Here is an 18,721-nt window from a genome sequence, read left to right as displayed (position 1 = left end):
AAAGGAATGGCAGCTGAAGACTTTGGTTAGAAGGCACCACGCAGTTAGGAACTTGTTGTGTGAGATGAAAGATGAATAAGCTCAGCCAGTTGACTTCAGATTTCAGACAATTGAACAAACACATGCAGGTGTGAGATATCTTGCGAGACTTGAGTGGTCGTGTTTTTGAAGTGTGGGAAGGAGGGGTGTATCTGGGGCATTTTCAGGCTGGCTTGGCTTTGAAAACTCCACCATGACAGTAATGCCGTACTGGCCAAAGGGTGGGGGAGGAGGTTTGAGCTGTAAAATTAATATCAGAGGAAGTGATTGGTGGTGTATTGATGCCATTGTGCTGCTAACCATGTCGTTGGTACCTCTCTGTGTACCAAGCTTTTTATGGAGGGAGAGAGGATCAAAATCATTCATACCTTTTTTGTTGGGTTTCATCCTATCCCAACAATGGAACCAAATCCATTTTTCCTGGACACCATTCAACCCAGGACTTTAAAACAACAAAGGGGGATGACATTTTGTGCCATAGTTTGAATATCAACATTATTGATATTTTCAATTAAAGGGTTTTAGTTAGTTGCCGTCACACGTTTTGTACAGATTTTGATGGGAATGTCCCAAATGGTGGAATGCTCAATGCTCAGTTGGAGAAGCTGGATGCAGTTGCAGAAACTCTCCTGACACGTAACATGGCATCCATCAGCCAATGATTCTCTTCAGTGTTAGAGGCAAAATCGAATTTTGCTCTGACGTGCATTCGTGGTTTTGTGCCGAGTTCCCTGATGGGGTATTTGAGCCCTGGCAGTTTTTAAAATTCAATAAAAGAATCTGAAAAGGGATATTGGCATGAATGGGTAGGGGGACACTTCTAGCAGTAGGCCCAATGGCTACTTTTACACAGATTAATCTCGCTTGCCCACCATCTCACCATATCCTTCTCTCCAGGAACGCGCCTAATTGCCCTTTGAACAGTTACACTGTCCCATTCACTGGTAACTTATTCCACAATTTTGAATATGAACGTTCCGCTCGACTGCCCTTCTATACCACTGAAAACAAATGAACTCGCTCAGCTCATTGCTGCTTGTGCAACCTTGCTGGGTACAAAATTCCTGCTGCATTTGTCCACCTAACAACACAGACTGCGCTAAAAGAGAACAATTCGATGTGAAGCATTTTGTGATGTCCTGAGTGACACGATAAGGTGTCTTCTGAACGTTTTAATTGTTAACTCGTGTCCCTGGTACTTGAACTCTTTTTTGCTGCAATGAATAAGAATGTGATGAATCCGCCTGCTGAATAATCGTGAAAACATCCATAGGGTCACCTCGAAGTGTGGAATAAGTTCTGACTGAACTTCCTGTTTAGTCCCAAATTCCTAATTTTAATAAATTATGTCCTCTAGCTTTTGAACCTTTGGAGAGTCATAGAAATAATGATCGAATAGCAATGAGAGGCTCCAGTGAGACTGTAAGGGGGAATAAAACACACAGGCTGTGCTTTCGTCCTTCACACTGACCTGCCGAGCCTCCATTTCGCCCGGTACAGTACAGACAGTTGTCTGTTCTTACTTCACGACCTGCTATTTAGGCCAGAGTAGTTTAGAGAGAGTGTATAGTGAGGAAAGCTGGGGGTGGGGGACCGTGACTAATTTACTTGCAAATGAAAACCTCCAGGATAGAAATACTTTTAAGATGTGGGAGATGCACCCAGAAAATGCTGCCGGCGACTGATTTATATCACAAGCTGCAACCTTGCTATGTGCCTACGTGGTGCGTCAGGGGAGGAAAAGCCGTGTGATCAGGAATAGAAATGATTTGATTATAAAGCCAGACAGAAGTAATCATTAACTTCTTCAGGCTGCTCGCTGTCTCCAGTCTGCCGAGCAGTGTTGATTTTCCCCTTCACATGCCACGGGGACACACAGTCTGCAGGTTGTTAAGTTGTAAAGTTGGCCGATGGTTGGAGGGATTGAAGGGGCAGGGAATGGGGGAGGGGTAGGGGGCGTAGAGGAAAAAAGGGAAGATACAGAATTTCTCGACCGGCACAGGATTTACAACCAGAGAAGTTTTCTGTGAAGTGTTATGGTGGGTGACCAATATTTTTATACTATGTCCATTTAACAAGAGCACAAGAAATAGGAGCAGGAGTAGGCCATTTGGCCCCTCGAGCTTGCTCCACCATTCAATAAGATCATGGCTGATCTGATCATGCACTTCCCTGCCTGCTCCCCATAACCTTTTACTCCCTTATTGCTTAAAAATCTTGTCTATCTCCGCCTTAATATATTCAATGACCCGGCCTCCACAGCTCTCTGGGGCAGAGAATTCCACAGATTTACAACTATGGAAAGCAGCACAAGTACAGACTGTGTGTCCTGACAATTTTGGGCTGTGTTTGTAGAAAGTATTTATACCCCACTCGTATTGTAGCACTGACATTGGGAACAGTGCTTTCGATGGAATTGTCCTTCCACCTGTACAGGCCACAAGTGCTATTTTCATATAGCTGGCCTGTGGGACCTCCTGGCGATATCAGTGAAAGTCCATCGACTGATAACATATCCTCATAAGCACAACGTTTGCGGGTCTGCGCACATGCAATGGTGACAGATTAGGAAAAGGGGAGGTGCAACGAGACCTGGGTGTCCTGGTACATCAGTCATTGCAGGTTGGCATGCAGGTACAGCAGGCGGTGACGAAGACAAATGGCATGTTGGCCTTCATAGCTAGATAATTTGAGTATAGGAGCAGGGAGGTCTTACTGCAGTTGTACAGAGCCTTGGTGAGGCCACACCTAGAATATTGTGTTCAGTTTTGGTCTCTTAATCAGAGGAAGAACGTTTTTGCTACTGAGGGAGTACAGCGAAGGTTCACCAGACTGATTCCCGGGATGGCAGGACTGACATATGAGGAGAGACTGGATCAACTGGGCTTGTATTCACTGGAGTTTAGAAGAATGAGAGAGGATCTCATAGAAACATATAAAATTCTGACGGGATTGGACAGGTTAGAGGCAGGAAGAATGTTCCCGTTGATGGGGAGTTCCAGAACCAGGGGTCACAGTCTAAGAATAAAGGGTAAGCCACTTAGGACCGAGATGAGGAGAAACTTCTTCACTCAGAGAGTGGTTAACTTGTGGAATTCTCTACCGCAGAAAGTTGTTGAGGCCAGTTCGTTAGATGTATTTAACAGGGAGAGTTAGATATGGCCCTTACAGCCAAAGGGATCAAGGGGTATGGAGAGAAAGCAGTAAAGGAGTACTGAGGTTGAATGATCAGCCATGATCTTATTGAATGGTGGTGCAGGCTCGAAGGGCCGAATGGCCTACTCCTGCACCTAATTTCTATGTTTCTAATTCTTGTTGGTCATGAATGAGGGAGGGGGGAATTCAGACTATGTTGCAGAATTAGTTTTCCAATCTAAAGGAGGAGGTATGAAGGAAAAAAGAAAGAATGGTATGCATTTATACGACTCAAAGCACTTTACAGCCAATGAAGTACTTTTGAAGCGTCATCATTGTGTTGATGTAGGAAATGCAGCAGCAATTTTGCACACAGCAAGCTCCCACAAACAGCAGTGAGATAATGGCCAGACAATCTGTTTTTAGTGATATTAGTTGAGGCATAGATGTTGGCCAGAACACTGGGGAGTGCTGTCCTGCTTTTCTTCACATAGTGCCGTGGAATCTTTAATGTCCACCTGAGGGGGCAGATGGGCACCTCGGTTTAACAACTCGTCCGAAAAGCTGTGCTGGTGCTTATAAGCCTGACACTGTTAGGGGGAGGGCACTGGTAGGTGCAATTTGAGGTGAATATTTTAAAAGTATTACACCCCAGGTTTATTGTAAAACATGAGCGATGGACAGGCCTAGTGATAACACTGATAGTGACGTTTATAAGACTCTTAAGTGTGGGGGCCTTCTGATGCCCAGTAAATTGGCCAAACAAACCATCTTGGAAAGGACAAAAGGCTGCCACCAAGTATACTAGCTCCTGATACATGTTTCCATATAAGGAATAGTCCTGTCTAGAAAAGGCCTTGGAACTGGTTACAGCGCGGACACTAATATAGTTCAGTCAAAACCAGCAAACGCTAAAATGATCGCATGTTCAGAATTGAAATGATTACCAGTCTTTTCCCTTTCAGCGTGACTTCTCTTCGCTCTATTTGAATTACCTCATCCCCTTTTACGGAACCGAGTAAAATTTGGCTGTCGGAGGTGTTTAAAAAAAAATCATACTTGGTTGTTTATTTTTTCATTGCCCCTCCCCCTTAATATTTTACATGCTTGTGGGTTATCAATGGATTCAGTCATAAAGAATTGGCTGAAAGGCTTTTCCCATCTCCATGCTTGAATATGATTTTTAGAAAAAACATTTTTAATAGGGAAAGAAGGTATTAAACATGTTTTTCTCCTATGATCGCGTCACACGGGGTGATGATATCGCTCGCGACCCTCCTGTGTAAAACGGATTCATTGCTGTATGATAGAAAACTAATTGTTTTTTACATTGGATTTTTTTCTATGAAGGCATCTCTTCCCCACCCCAACAAAAACACCTCCTTGAGTCATCTTGTGTGTGCACATTTATAACCAGATGAAGATTTATACAAGGTCTTATCACAAACTCCCAGACATATTTCAAACTGCTTTACACACATTGAGCTACTTTGGAGTGCAGCGACTGTTGTGATGTAGACAAAATAAAAATAAGAAAGTTTAAATAAAAGGTCTTTTTGTTTTAACCCCAACTTAATTTGCCTTTCCCATAAACCTGTTACAGGAGCAGCACTGACCAGCCCGTCTAACCACCTTTTCCATTCTGTTGGCAATGCCAGAACTCTTTTTCCTGCTAATCCCAACCTCCCGCACTTTCTCAGTTGGCAATAATGGGAGGCATTTACCCATTTCAAATAAATAGGCTATATTGCCTGCATTAACATAGAAGAGGAGATATGAGTTTTATACGATCGCACCGAGCGTTCAGTTGCTAATATCGGCAACAGCAATTTCTAGGTCCATGTGCTTAATACGAATATATCTCTGTTAATCCCTTAGTTCTCAAGAACAATGGAACACCTTGCCAAAGAGGCTGAAGGTATTTGTCAGAGAGCCTTTTATGTAACAGGACTGGGTTAATACCATGATGATAGCACTGACAGCTGCAGACATACTTACCCTGTACCACTGAACACAGGAGTCTGTGATAAAGGAAACATGTTTAAAATATTTACACCTCGTGTCACCCCATCATCCAGTTACTCCCTTCCCCACTTGCTGCCGCTGCTGACTCTCGCAGGGAGCCCACCCCTCTCCTGGGGGGCTATTACACAACTGTGCGCTTTTAAACACTTGACTATCAGTGAGCCATTCGACCATCGAGGGCACTTTATTGTTTTGTTCCGCGAGTCTCGCTATCAGTAGCCAGGCAGAATTATCATCTTTGGCACAATCAAAGTGCGCAAAAGTGTATTTGCGTGAAAATTATGGATGGCCTCTTCCCTAAATTTATACCTAAATCTTTAATTGCGCAAAATAATTATCTATATGTACCATATAATATAAAAAAAACTGGGACAAGAAGACTCCTAAGACAATTACACTCTGTCTGGAAATAAATTGTCTTAAACTGTAAGTTTCCCCGCCCTCCCTTTAAGGGTTTAACTTACTTGAGTGAAGTGCGTGCAGCAGTTGCCCTGTGGACAGAGTTGCACTCTGTAATTTGCATGGTTGATGAGGAGCTTACGCCTATGGATAAAGAATGTCAGCAGGAAGCAGTAATCAGCTGTCTGCCTCATTCACTGGAGACAGGCTCTCACAGACAAAAGGAGCAGTGCTGGCTTTCTTTGCCTTGTTTTATTGTTCAGACCCCAGCTACTGCAATGAATAGGAGGGCTCCAGCAGCCAGCTAAGCAGAAGCGCCTTTGTGTGGCCCGTCTCTCCTTTTATTGACGGTGCATTTGCAAACCTGCAAGCAAGCCACACCGCCCCCCCCCCCCGCTTCATACATAACCGTGTCCTAAGTGGGCCAGAGTCGAGAGAAATATAGCTGTCTTTTAAGATTTTATGCCTGCCATTATCTAGTCTTTATCTTCCCTCCTTGTACGCCCCCCCCACACCCCCGTGATTTCTATTTTGGGAGACAATGTGCTGTGCTCAGTTTTACTCAGCAGTACAGTGGAAGAGGACCCAGAATGGTAGATTGAGAAGCATCTTGTGCTCCCACCACCCAGGGAACCCATCGGCCCGCCAATATCGCGGTGGCGATGAGCTGCAGCAGTGTGCCCGTCTGGTGCCCGCCTGTGGCGTGGTGGGCCGCTGTCGGCCGGCCGGCTGCCAGCCGCCCCAATACTTACAATCTACCCCACCGAGTCTTTGGCAATAGCTCCCCCACACATACACACACTCGTTCACCTAACTCACCAGCACACACACACACACACAAATATTTCCGCCCTTTTCCCGTAGCTGCCGAGTTATACTGGGGTACGGACCCACAACCTGCCACGGCCACTTTATGCGCGTGAGCCGAGAGAGTGCTCAGAGGCAGCACTACCTTGTCAGCGGTGTTCCCATCAGGCTGCGCGGCTGCACAGCGCACTGCAACTCCCGCGCAGCCGGCTCACCCACTTTTAAACGGGGAAAACCGCGCATACACCGCATTTTCAGTGGGCCGCACACCCGCCAAAAAAATAAAAGGGAACATTGCTTGGCAGGACACCAAGACTGAGCCGATCCTATCTATACCTTCCCGTGAGGCGGTGTCACTGGACAGAGATCAGGGATCGGAACACAGGCCTTCGGAACACAGGCCTTGATTTTTCTTCTCCCCCCCCCCCCCCCCCCCACAGATGGGGGTGCTGAGGCCAATCAAGGCGAGCCTGTGCCATACTGGCTGGAATGAACTAGGCCAGGATCTAACCTGGGTCGTCCCAGGTCTGTACGGCTCAGAACTACTCTCCAAGTGAGAATTTAAATAGTAATTATTTGGAACCCTGTCGTTCTAAAATGTATGCTCAAGAGCCCAGTGTTACTGTAAACGGCGGTTAAACCTCAAGACACTCAGCGCAAGGGGGAGAGAGACTGGTAGTTATTTTTACATTGCACTGTCTCTTTAACTGCAGCACCAGAGCCCAGTTCATCCGAGACAGGCAAATAATGGAATCTCTGAATCCACTCCACTGACGTCTCCCAGAAAATTGCTGGGCGGTTTGCAGGGTTGGGAAGATGAAAGAGAAGCGTCCCAGCCGATCTGGGATTTTCTTTCGTTAGACGGGTGTTTACAGTCAGGTCTCAGGAGTGGAATAAAGTTCGTTGTGTTTGTTAAGATTATTTTTGTCCTTGTTTTTCTTTTCTCTCCCGTTTCATTTTGGAGATGAATGTATTCCTGTTTTATCCGCTGAGGGGCAACGTCAAGAACTGCGGTGGGGGGGGGGTGGTGGGGGGGGTGGGGGCAGAGAAAAAGGAGCCCCATTGAACAACATGTTCCTATTTGATTCTGGTGCATGTTTTATGGAGCGTTTTTGAAGGGGAGTTTTGAAGTAATTTGACACAGATCCTTCTTTTTTTTCCCCTTTTCCTGCTTCTTGTTCACTGCCAGGATTCCAGTTGGATGTAGTCGAGCTGGAGAGGGTTACGAGGGGCACTGCAAGGGGGTGGGGGGCTGGCGGGAATGAAGGGAGTGGTGGTGGGGGAGGGGTGACAGGGTACACTTAAAGGGGCCGGGCAACACTTCCTCATTTTAGCTTCAAGAAAAGTGAATGAGCCAGCCAGACTGCTTGCTGCCTGGTTCCTGCTGCTAGGACAGAGCCAAACGCACAACGTGTCAAGTACATAGAGACATCATTTAGAGACAGTGCTGTAGGCTGCTGGATTCACCAAAGGGACAGAAAAAAAAACTTGAGTCACAACTGTAAATAAAGCAGACGTTCATAAAACATTTATGCTGATTTTGCCGTTAATAATTCAGACGGTTAGTTAAAGGGGTGTTATTTCCTTGGCAGTGGTGAGGTTTCTGGTAGGCTCAAAATCTCCACAAACAGCCTGCAAAGGAGGGATGTTCAGCTTAACTAGAATGCAACGTTAATTTACCAAAATATATAGTCCAGGCCTGTTTGGTACAGCAAAACCAGGGGTGCACGACCTCTCCCAGTTTAAAATCACCGTATGCAACTATTGAACAACCCTCATTTTCTCCCCGGTGCTTGGGAAGGTGAACAGGCCCTCATTCGCCCCCTGTGTTTGGGAAGGTGCTTGTACAGGCCAGCTCCAGAGCAAACCAGCTTTGCTGGGCTTGTATGGGGGAGTTACAGCCTGCCAGTAGCCAAGAAATCATGGCCCGATTCTGTTTATGTTGCTGTTTGTGTGCTGCTGCTTCAAGTGGGGCCCACAGAAACCACAGCGTTTGATGGTGTGGGCACGGCCTCCAGAGGAAATGTTACGGCCTCCAGAGGAAGTGTTATCACTTTGTTTACACCCTGCGTTTGCTGCTGCCACCAATGTAAAAGGTTTAAATTTCAGGCGTGTGAAACGAGTTGTCTCTTTAAGAGTTTGACTTTAGGAACCAAATGACGTGGGCAGCTCTTCCACTGTGAAAAATTGGAATGGCCATGTAGGAGGGGTCATAATTTTGGATCTTTGGCATCACACACTTCTGCCTTCTGCGCGTGTCTCTTGTTTTTCAGTGTGTCATCGTGTTGCCGTCTGCGTGTCTCTGTATCTGTCTGTATTTATGTGTGTGTCTCTGTTGCTGTCTATTTCTGTATGTGTGTGTCTGTGTTTCAGTGTTTTTTCCTCACAGATTAGTACATTCATACATCAATGATATCTGTAAGCTAACCACATCTATTAAAAGCAAACACTACTGGATTGACAAGGCCACTGGTTAATAGGAAGACATTTTCACTGTGCAGATTTAGACAACACAAAATACAGAGTAAATATTTGTTGTTTGAGCCCCACCCATGTACACCAAGGCTAGGTTACATATCGATGTTTTCTGTATGTGTGTATGTGATTATCTGTTTGTGCGTGCATCTGTATATCTGTGTCTGTATTTTATCAGAACTGCCAGTTAAGTTGAAAGATCCTGCCAAACCAAGTATAAAATATTTTAATTTCAGATTTTTCTTTTTGCCTCTGCACGAATATCTGCCATTACTAACATTCCAATAAAGCGTAACAATAGTTGTGTAAAATTTTTGTAATGTGAAAACTATGAACAACCAACAGTATGTAGAGATGTTTAGCACAGTTCGAGATGCTCAGTATAGTTCGAGATTCTGCCCTTCCAAACGTAGCCCGCGTATTGATCAGTTAGGTGGGTGTAACACTTGGGTAAAGGACTAATGGTTATAGGTCTGTCACTGATAGTGGGAACAGTTTTATGTATATTGATTTAAGTGTTATTCTCACCCCGATGGTGTTTATCAATGTAATGAATAACGGTGGGTCATAATCCTGAAAATAAACAGCAAATCCTTCTGACTTTTCATTATTTTGGTTGCCCGGCTAAAGGTTTTTCTTTCTCTTGTCCTCCCACAGATTCCCGAATAAGTCAGGAGCTGGGAAGTCGGTCGCACTGGTGCGTTGTTGCATACTGGGAGGAGCGGACACGAGTGGGTCGCCTGTACACAGTCCAAGAACCCTCCCTCGATATCTTCTACGATCTACCTCATGGGAACGGATTCTGCCTGGGACAGTTAAACTCGGACAATAAGAGCCAGTTGGTGACCAAAGTCCGCAGCAAAATCGGCTACGGCATCCAGCTGAGCAAAGAGCCAGACGGGGTGTGGGTCTATAACCGCAGCAACTATCCGATCTTCATCAAGTCAGTCACACTGGACAACCCGGACTCCAGGACGTTACTGGTTCACAAAGTGTTCCCAGGCTATTCCATCAAGGCTTTTGACTACGAGAAGTCTTACACCTTGCAGAGACCCAACGACCACGATTTCACACACGAGCCATGGTCTGGATTCAGCGTCCAAATTAGTTTTGTAAAAGGCTGGGGCCAATGCTACACGAGACAGTTCATAACCAGCTGCCCTTGCTGGCTGGAGGTGTTCCTCAATAACCGATAGAGTGGTGTTATTAAAGGACTCAGACTCAGCAGAGACGCTTTCAATGAAAAGTAATGGGATTTAATAAAAGAAAAAGTGTATTTTATGTTATATATAAATATATTATATTACTTGTAAATATGAAGACGTTTTATAGCATTATTTATGTATTGTGCAATGTGTAAACCAGACAAATAAAGATGCACTTTGCTTAATATAAATGCAAATAAGATGAAAAAAACGCCAAAATTTAAATAACACAAAATTGGTGTTCTTATGGGTGCTGAAACCAAGAAGAATGTGTTTTTTTAAATAGAGGAGTTTATGTTCAAGTGGAATAATAAAATTGTACACCTGATTTAAAAAAACGCTTTGAGTATCTTTTTAAGATGAAGCAATGTGAACGGAAAACTTCCTCTCTGTGTTCCTTGTCGGCAGGTTTACAATTTCATTATTCAGAGCACAGAGGAAATTTTCCCCTCTGGTGTCAATTAACTCATTTGTGACCTTTTGACCATCAATAAGTTTGACAATGAATGGGATGGGCGACGGGAGTGATTTGGGTGACAGCACATCTTCTTACCTGCTTCAAATATTTTTTAATGAGTTAATTCTCTCTGCCATCCTTAATCTGAGGAGGCACAGGCAAGGCCAGTGTTTTTCTACCAAATGTTCTTCCTTGCCTCCTCTCCTTGAAGGCACTGGCTTGTGCAGGTTGGGGGGCGAAACTCGGTATCGTCCCGTTTTGAGGATGGTAGGTGAGGCGGGACTTACTGCACCCGCGGCCGCGAAATTGGGGTTACCGCCCGTGAGAAGCAGTGGAGCACAATGTCAGGTGCTCCACTTCCTCTCGGAGTGGGCGGTAAGCGCACAAATCTTCCAGCGCTCTGCAGCTTCTCTGCGTAGCGCTGCTGCAAGCACTGGGCCCTCCCCTTCCATTAAAGGGGAGTCCACGCTGCAAGCTCTGCAAGGGGCCTCCACTAGGCCACCGGGGATGCGGGGGGTGCCGTGGCCGCAACCCGGCACAGAACTGGAATGCCGGGCTGCACCGTCACGGCACAGACCCCGCGAAATCAACAACGGTGAGTTGGCCAGGGGGGAAAAATGCCAGTGTGCACCCCCCCTTTTACTTTTCGCCCCGCGAGCAGAGTGCGGCCCGAGAGGCTGGCGCTGACTTTGCCCACGGCGGCCTCACGGAGCGCTAGCCAATTTGCACTGCGGAGCGAAAACGGGTCACTGCGCCACCCCTTATCCCGCTCCGAACAAAAAATCATTTCCCCCCGATAACGCCCCCCCTCCCCAGGAGGCGCTAATGGGAGGCGCAAACGATGCAAACACTGGATGGAATTCTCTTGATTTAATCTAGAAATCTCAGCCCAAGCAGGTAATTACCAAGCAGGTAATTTAATAGCCATCCCAGAGCATGGCTTGAAGCAGCATGCACAGCAAACCCTGGGGACCTTGTCCTGATCCGAAAGGAATGTGAACTTTACAGAGCTGAAAGTACTGATGCATCTTTGAGCTAAGTGTAAATATATTTGACCTAGACTTATTTGGACCTGTTAAGGTTAGAAATTCATCCAGTTTGATTTTCAGGTTTTCCAAAGCTTATTGGGATATAACCATGGTTACGGGGCCTACCATGGTGATTAGGCCAGAAGCAGCCTATAGTGATTAAAATTTTTTTCCAATATTGTAGAATTAACTTTTGAATCTTATTTCAGAAAAGCAGGCTTGTGCTCACTTACTGTTCTGCATTTATTTGTGCTCGTCACAGTAATTCCCTTTTCCCATGAAGATTAGTCACAGCAGTTACATATCATCAAACAATAGACAAGCTAGAAAAGATGGAAAAAACTATTTGAAGGCTGCTTGGTGCATTATTTTAGCACACTCTTCGGGATTATGCTTTTGGAATACTCCCCAAATTAGTGGTTTAAAAATCTACTGTGTTTACGAAAGAGACTTATATGAAATGTGTGTTTCTCCCCTTTCCCTTGTTTCTGTATCATTTTAAATGCTGTTCATCTGTAATTATCAGGTCTGAGGACAGGCTTACATCTGAAACATTCAACTGAAAATTGTGGCGCTTGGTTCAGGTGCGTGCCCAAATTCCTGATTTGCATTGCTGGCAGACAGAATTCTGCACTGAAAGAGTTCATTCTATGGAACATGTGAAATCTCTATAAATTACCTTTTTGACAAGCAATCAGCATGAAACAGCCAGATCAAAGGGTACTAAATATCACCGAGAAGATGTCGTTCAGGTACCTGAGAAGACAAAGGAGTCAGCTGACCTAGAACCTTTGCCAGATGTGAGAGTTCTGTGGAAATATCTCATAGCCAACGTCTTCCTTGAGTTATCCCAATTCTCTTGGCACTTCACTCCATCTTTTCCATGCCCTGGGAAAAATTGCCATCAACTGCTTTTGCATAACCCATTTATCTGCCAGCCATACCATTCCTTTCAACCATCCCTGTATTTTCCTCAACCAGACAAATGAAACTTTCCGCACACTGTAACTTTGATGCCACCATATTATTCAAAATGTGATGTGCCTTTCATTCTAGCACCCACTGCAACGTTTTGTCTTCCGAACCGTTTCTATATGCTGTTCTGTACTACAAAATCTTGCGTTTCTTCTTGGTGCTACTCACCGCTGAGTTACTGGTGTGACTGACGGCTGTGTGTCAATGAGAGGTTCGTAGGATTGAGGTGGCATTTAACCTGTGGACTGAGATGATTCAGTTGTAGGCTGCAGCACTTACACAAGGGTAGGTACACCTGGCATTGCCCACTGTGGCACAGCCGAGGTCATGAGGAGAGGGGTTGAAATATTGTGAACATGCTGTCGCTGGGAGAGACAGCAGCATTTACTATTGCCATTTCAAGTCACTACTCGTTGATTGGGAAGGCAGACCCGACAGCAGCAACAACAACTTGTACTTACATAGCGCCTTTAACGTAATAAAACATCCCAAAGCACTTCACAGGAGCGTTATAAAATTAAATTTGACACCGAGCCACTTGAGATATTAAGGAAGGAGACCAAAAGCTTGGGCAAAGAGGTAGGTTTTAACGACCGTCTTAAAGAAGGAAAGAGGTAGAGAGGCGGAGGGGTTTAGGCAGGGAATTCCAGAGTTTCTGGCCTTGGCAGCTGAAGGCACGGCCACCAATGGTGGAGCGATTAAAATCGGGGTGATCAAGAGGCCAGAATTAGAGGAGTGCAGATATCTTGGAGGCTTGTGGGGCTAGAGGAGATTATAAAGATAGGGAGGGTAGACCGTGGGAGGCCGGCCAGGAGTGCACTGCAATAGTGAAGCCTAGAGGTTCCAGAGATGGAAATAGGCATTCTTGGTGATGGTGTGGCTATGTGGTCCGAAGCTCAGCTTGGGGTCAAATACGATGCCAACATTGTGAACAGTGTGGTTCAGTTGCCAGGGAGAGGGATGGGGTCGGCGGGCTAGGGAATAGAGTTTGTGGCAAGGACCGAAGACATTGGATGTCAGACAATTTACAGACAGTGGAACGGTTGAGAGAAGTGGTGAGGTAGAGTTGTGTGTCGTCAATGTACATGTGGAAATTTGACGTATTTTTGATGATGTCGCCAAAGGGCAACACTTGGATGAGAAATAGGAGGGGGCAAAGGTTAGATCCTTGGAGGTCACCAGAGGTAACGATGCGGGAGCGGGTAGAGAAGCCATTGCAGGTGATTCTCTGGCTACAATTAGGTAAACATGGAACCAGGCAAGTGCAGTTCCACCCAGCTGGTGGAGCGGCTTTGGAGGAGAAGCGTGTGATCAACTGTCCAAAGGCCGCAGACAAGTCGAAAAGGACAAGGGGCAACAATAACAACAACTTATAGCACCTTTAACGTAGTAAAACATTGGATGTCATTTGTGACTTTGATAAGAGCCGTTTTGGTAACCTGTTTAGAGTTATTCAAACATGCAGTTCTGGGAAGGTGGGCATGGATTTGGGAGGCAACGGCACATTCAAGGACTTTGGAGTGGAAAGGGAGGTTGGAGATGGGGCGGTAGTTTGCAAGGACGGAGGGCTCAAGGTTTGTATTTTTGAGGGGGTGGTTGATGATGGCAGATTTGAAGGAGAGGGGGACAGTACCTGAGGAGGGAGAACCGTTAATTAACATGGGATCCAGGAAGGGAAATTGGATGGTCAGCAATTTAGTGGGAATAGGGTCGAGTGAGCAGGAAGTGGGTCTCACAGACAAGATGAGCTCAGAGAGGGCATGAGGGGAGATAGGAGAGAAACTGGAGAAAAATGCAAGTTCCGGGCTAGGACAGAAAGGAAATTATTGACGTCCCTATTAGTGGTCTTCTTCATTCAATTACGTGCCTTGTCCAAAGATGGTGTAGTTCAAGGTCTATATGGGGCAATATAGCCCAAGGCCTGTATGGGGCAATATAGCCCAAGGCCTGAATGGGACAGTTTAGCCCAGGGCCTGTATGGGACAGTTTAGCCCAAGGCCTGAATGGGACAGTTTAGCCCAGGGCCTGTATGGGACAGTTTAGCCCAGGGCCTGTATGGGACAGTTTAGCCCAAGGCCTGAATGGGACAGTTTAGCCCAGGGCCTGTATGGGACAGTTTAGCCCAGGGCCTGTATGGGACAGTTTAGCCCAGGGCCTGTATGGGACAGTTTAGCCCAGGGCCTGTATGGGACAGTTTAGCCCAAGGCCTGAATGGGACAGTTTAGCCCAGGGCCTGTATGGGACAGTTTAGCCCAGGGCCTGTATGGGACAGTTTAGCCCAGGGCCTGTATGGGACAGTTTAGCCCAAGGCCTGTATGGGACAGTTTAGCCCAAGGCCTTTATGGGACAGTTTAGCCCAGGGCCTGTATGGGACAGTTTAGCCCAAGGCCTTTATGAGACAGTTTAGCCCAAGGCCTGTATGGGACAGTTTAGCCCAAGGCCTGAATGGGACAGTTTAGCCCAGGGCCTGTATGGAACAGTTTAGCCCAAGGCCTGTATGGGACAGTTTAGCCCAAGGCCTTTATGGGACAGTTTAGCCCAGGGCCTGTGTGGGACAGTTTAGCCCAAGGCCTTTATGGGACAGTTTAGCCCAAGGCCTGTATGGGACAGTTTAGCCCAAGGCCTGTATGGGACAATATCGCCCAAGGCCTGTATGGGACAGTATAGCCCAAGGCCTGTATGGGACAGTATAGCCCAAAGCCTATATGGCAGCTGTCTGAGCATGCAAGAGATGCTGAGATTGGCATTAAAGTCTCTTCTGAACAGTCTTCTGCTGCAGATGTTCCTGGTGGTCCAAGGTGAGCTGCAGATTTAGTTTGTGTGCGGACCATACTAGCCTACAGAGACTGTTAAATATTGAATAACATACAGCATATATATAGAACACACAGCATGTTACCAATAGAATAGCGTAGTGTGTTAGATATAGAATAACACACAGCCCATTACATTTGAAACACTCAACATGTTGTTTGTTCTTGGGACATGGGTAACACTGACAAGGCCACATTTATTTCCTATACTTTATTTAATGGTGGTGGGTCTTCTCTTTGAAATGTGGCGATGGTGCTCCCACAAGGCCATTAGGTTGGAAATTGCAAGATTTTGACACAGGAACATTGAAGGGACAGTGATGTATGTCCAAGTCTGTGTGACTTGGAGGGGAACATGGTGTTGCACAAGATTGCTACTCTTGTTCTTCTTGTGGTTGCGGTCACAGGAGATGAAAGTTTTGTCAAAGCAATCTTGATGAGATGTCGTTGTAGATGCATCCTGTAGATAGTAGGTACACCAGCCATAGGGTACCAGTGATAATTGGGAGGGGGAATGGAGAGAGATATGGAGTCAGGGGCACTAATGAAGCAAACTGCCTTGCATGCTGTTGCTCTTCTTGACTGTTGTTGCAGCTGCACTGAGTTGTGAGTATTCCATCACATTCCTGATTTGCCTTGTCGATGGTGGATAGGCTTTGAGGGGTCAGGAGGTGAGCTACTCCTCATAGCGTACATAGCCTTTGTCACGCTCTTGCAGTCACAGTGCTGATATGGCCAATCTAGATAAGCTTTTAGTCAATGGGGACCCCCAGGATATCGATGGCAGTGGACTCTGCAATGGTGGTGCCATTGAAGATCGAAGGGAAATGGTCGGGCTGTATCTTGTTCAAGATGGTCATTACCTGGCATTGGTGCAATGTGAATGTTACCTGACACTTGTCAACACAAGCCTGGATGTTGTCCAATCCTGCTGCAGGATAGCATAGGCTGCTTCATTACCGGAGAAGTTATGAATGGAGCTAAGCACTGTGGAATTCCTGATCTTGTGACAGACGGGAAGATCATTGATGAAGTGGTTAAGGATGGTTGGGCTTAGGGCACTTCCCTGAGAACCACCTGCAGTGATGCTCTGGATCTGTGATGACTGCCCTCTGACAACCACAACCAGCTTCCTTGTAACAACAATAACTTGCATTTATGTAGCGCCTTTAACAAAGAAAAACGTCCTAAAGTGCTTCACAGGAGTGTTACCAAATAAAATTTGACACCAAGCCACATAAGGAGATATTAGGACAAGATCTTGGTTTAAAGAGGTAGGTTTAAGGAGGATCTTAAAGGAGGATGGAGAGTTAGAGAGGCGGAGAAATTGAATGTAATATCTCCAAGTTTGCAGATGACACTAAGCTGGGTGGCAGTGTGAGCTGTGAGGAGGATGCTAAGAGGCTGCAGGGTGACTTGGACAGGTTAGGTGAGTGGGCAAATACATGGCAGATGCAGTATAATGTAGATAAATGTGAGGTTATCCACTTTGGTGGTAAAAACAGGAAGGAAGATTATTATCTGAATAGTGACAGTTTAGTAAAAGGGGAGGTGCAACGAGACCTGGGTGTCATGGTACATCAGTCATTGAAAGTTGGCATGCAGGTACAGCAGGCGGTGAAGGCGGCAAATGGCATGTTGGCCTTCACAGCGAGAGGATTTGAGTATAGGAGCAGTGAGGGCTTACTGCAGTTGTACAGGGCCTTGGTGAGACCACACCTTGAATATTGTGTACAGTTTTGGTCTCTTAATCTGAGGAAGGACATTCTTGCTATTGAGGGAGTGCAGCGAAGGTTCCCGGGATAACAGGACTGACATATCAAGAAAGACTGGATCGACTAGGCTTATATTCAATGGAATTTAGAAGAATGAGAGGGGATCTCATAGAAACATATAAAATTCTGACGGGATTGGACAGGTTAGATGCAGGAAGAATATTCCCGATGTTGGGGAATTCCAGAACCAGGGGTTACAGTCTAAGGATAAGCGATAAGTCATTTAGGACCGAGATGAGGCGAAGCTTCTTCACTCAGAGAATTGTGAGCATGTGGAATTCTCTACCACAGAAAGTTGTTGAGGCCAGTTCGTTAGATATATTCAAAAGGAAGTTAGATGTGGCTAAAGGTGTATGGAGGGAAAGCAGGAATGGGGTACTGAAGTCGCATGATCAGCCATGATCATATTGAATGGTGGTGCAGGCTCGAAGGGTGAATGGCCTACTCCTGCACCTATTTTCTATGTTTCTATGTTTAGGGAGGGAGTTCCAGAGCCTAGGGTGTGACTTGAGCCACTGACCTTTTCTCTTTGAGCGCCATTGACCTCGGTTTTTCTAGACACCTTTGGTGCCACACTAGGTCAAATGCTACTGTGATGTCAAGGGCATCTTCGCTCACCTCCACTCTGGCATTCAGCTCTCCCTTGTCTGAATCTAGTCTGTGATGAGGTCTGGAGCCGAGTACTTCTGGCAGAGCCCAAACTGAGTGTTAGTAACAGGTTAATGGTGAGCAAGTATCACTTGATGGCACAATCGATGTCTGCTTCTATCACTATACTGATGATTGGAATGGCCAGATTCGTTTTATCCTTTTCATCTTGCACATTGTTAGATAGATGGCATTGTTATAGTTGTACTCGAACAACTCTGATGAACAGGTCTTCAGCACTACAGCTGAGATGTTGTTAGGGCCCATAGCCTTTGGTGTGTCCAGTGTATGCAGCTGCTTCTTAATGTTAGCTAACCAAATTGGTACGATGGGGACCTTGGGAGGAGGCCAAGTAGGATCATCCACTTAGCACCTTTGGCTGAAGGCACTTGCAAACACTTCAGCCTTGTCTCTTGCACTCACATGCTGTGCTCCACCTTGTTGAATATTTATATTGACTCCTCCTTCTGTTAGTTGCTCCATTGTCCATCAGCACTCTTGACTGGATGTGGTGGGGCTACAATGCTTTGCTGTGATCTGTTGACTGTGGGGCCATTTAGCCTTTTGCTTTTGGTTGCCCTGTGCAATAGCTTCACTCTGAGGTGTACTTGGTGCTGTTTTTGGCACACCCTTCTATACTCCGTCATGTATGTATGCTTGGGGTTACTAGACACCAGGTGGCGCCACTGTCGGAGGTCATTGGACTGTACGCACATGGGTGCGGCCCAGGTATAAAAAGGCAAGCCATCATGTAATGTAATCACTTTGGGCCCTAATAAAGCAGAGCCAGGTTTGTACCTGTTTTAGTTTACAGTATTCAGTCTTATCGAGTTATTACAGACATAACATTTAGCGACGAGGTAACTTAAGAACCTTCGCATGCAAAAATGAGCACAATTTGAATTCTGGAGAGATTCATAGAGGGAGAGGACTGGGCAGA

General features: G+C 45.9%; 1 protein-coding gene across 3 annotated transcripts in view; it reads left to right on the top strand.

Annotated features, from left to right (window-relative positions):
* smad7 (SMAD family member 7) overlaps positions 1–10,385 on the top strand; it is a 36,618-nt gene extending 26,233 nt beyond the window's left edge. For all 3 annotated transcript variants that reach the window (XM_070867480.1, XM_070867479.1, XM_070867478.1), the window contains one exon: positions 9,538–10,385. In XM_070867480.1, the coding sequence (XP_070723581.1) occupies positions 9,538–10,076 (539 nt within the window). In that variant the 3' untranslated portion in view covers positions 10,077–10,385. The remainder of the gene's footprint in view (positions 1–9,537) is intronic.
* The last annotated feature ends 8,336 nt before the right edge of the window (positions 10,386–18,721 follow it).

This window comes from Pristiophorus japonicus, chromosome 2 (assembly GCF_044704955.1).
Source record: "Pristiophorus japonicus isolate sPriJap1 chromosome 2, sPriJap1.hap1, whole genome shotgun sequence".
In the NCBI taxonomy this organism is placed as follows: domain Eukaryota; kingdom Metazoa; phylum Chordata; class Chondrichthyes; family Pristiophoridae; genus Pristiophorus; species Pristiophorus japonicus.
This window is presented reverse-complemented; position numbering and strand designations above follow the sequence as displayed.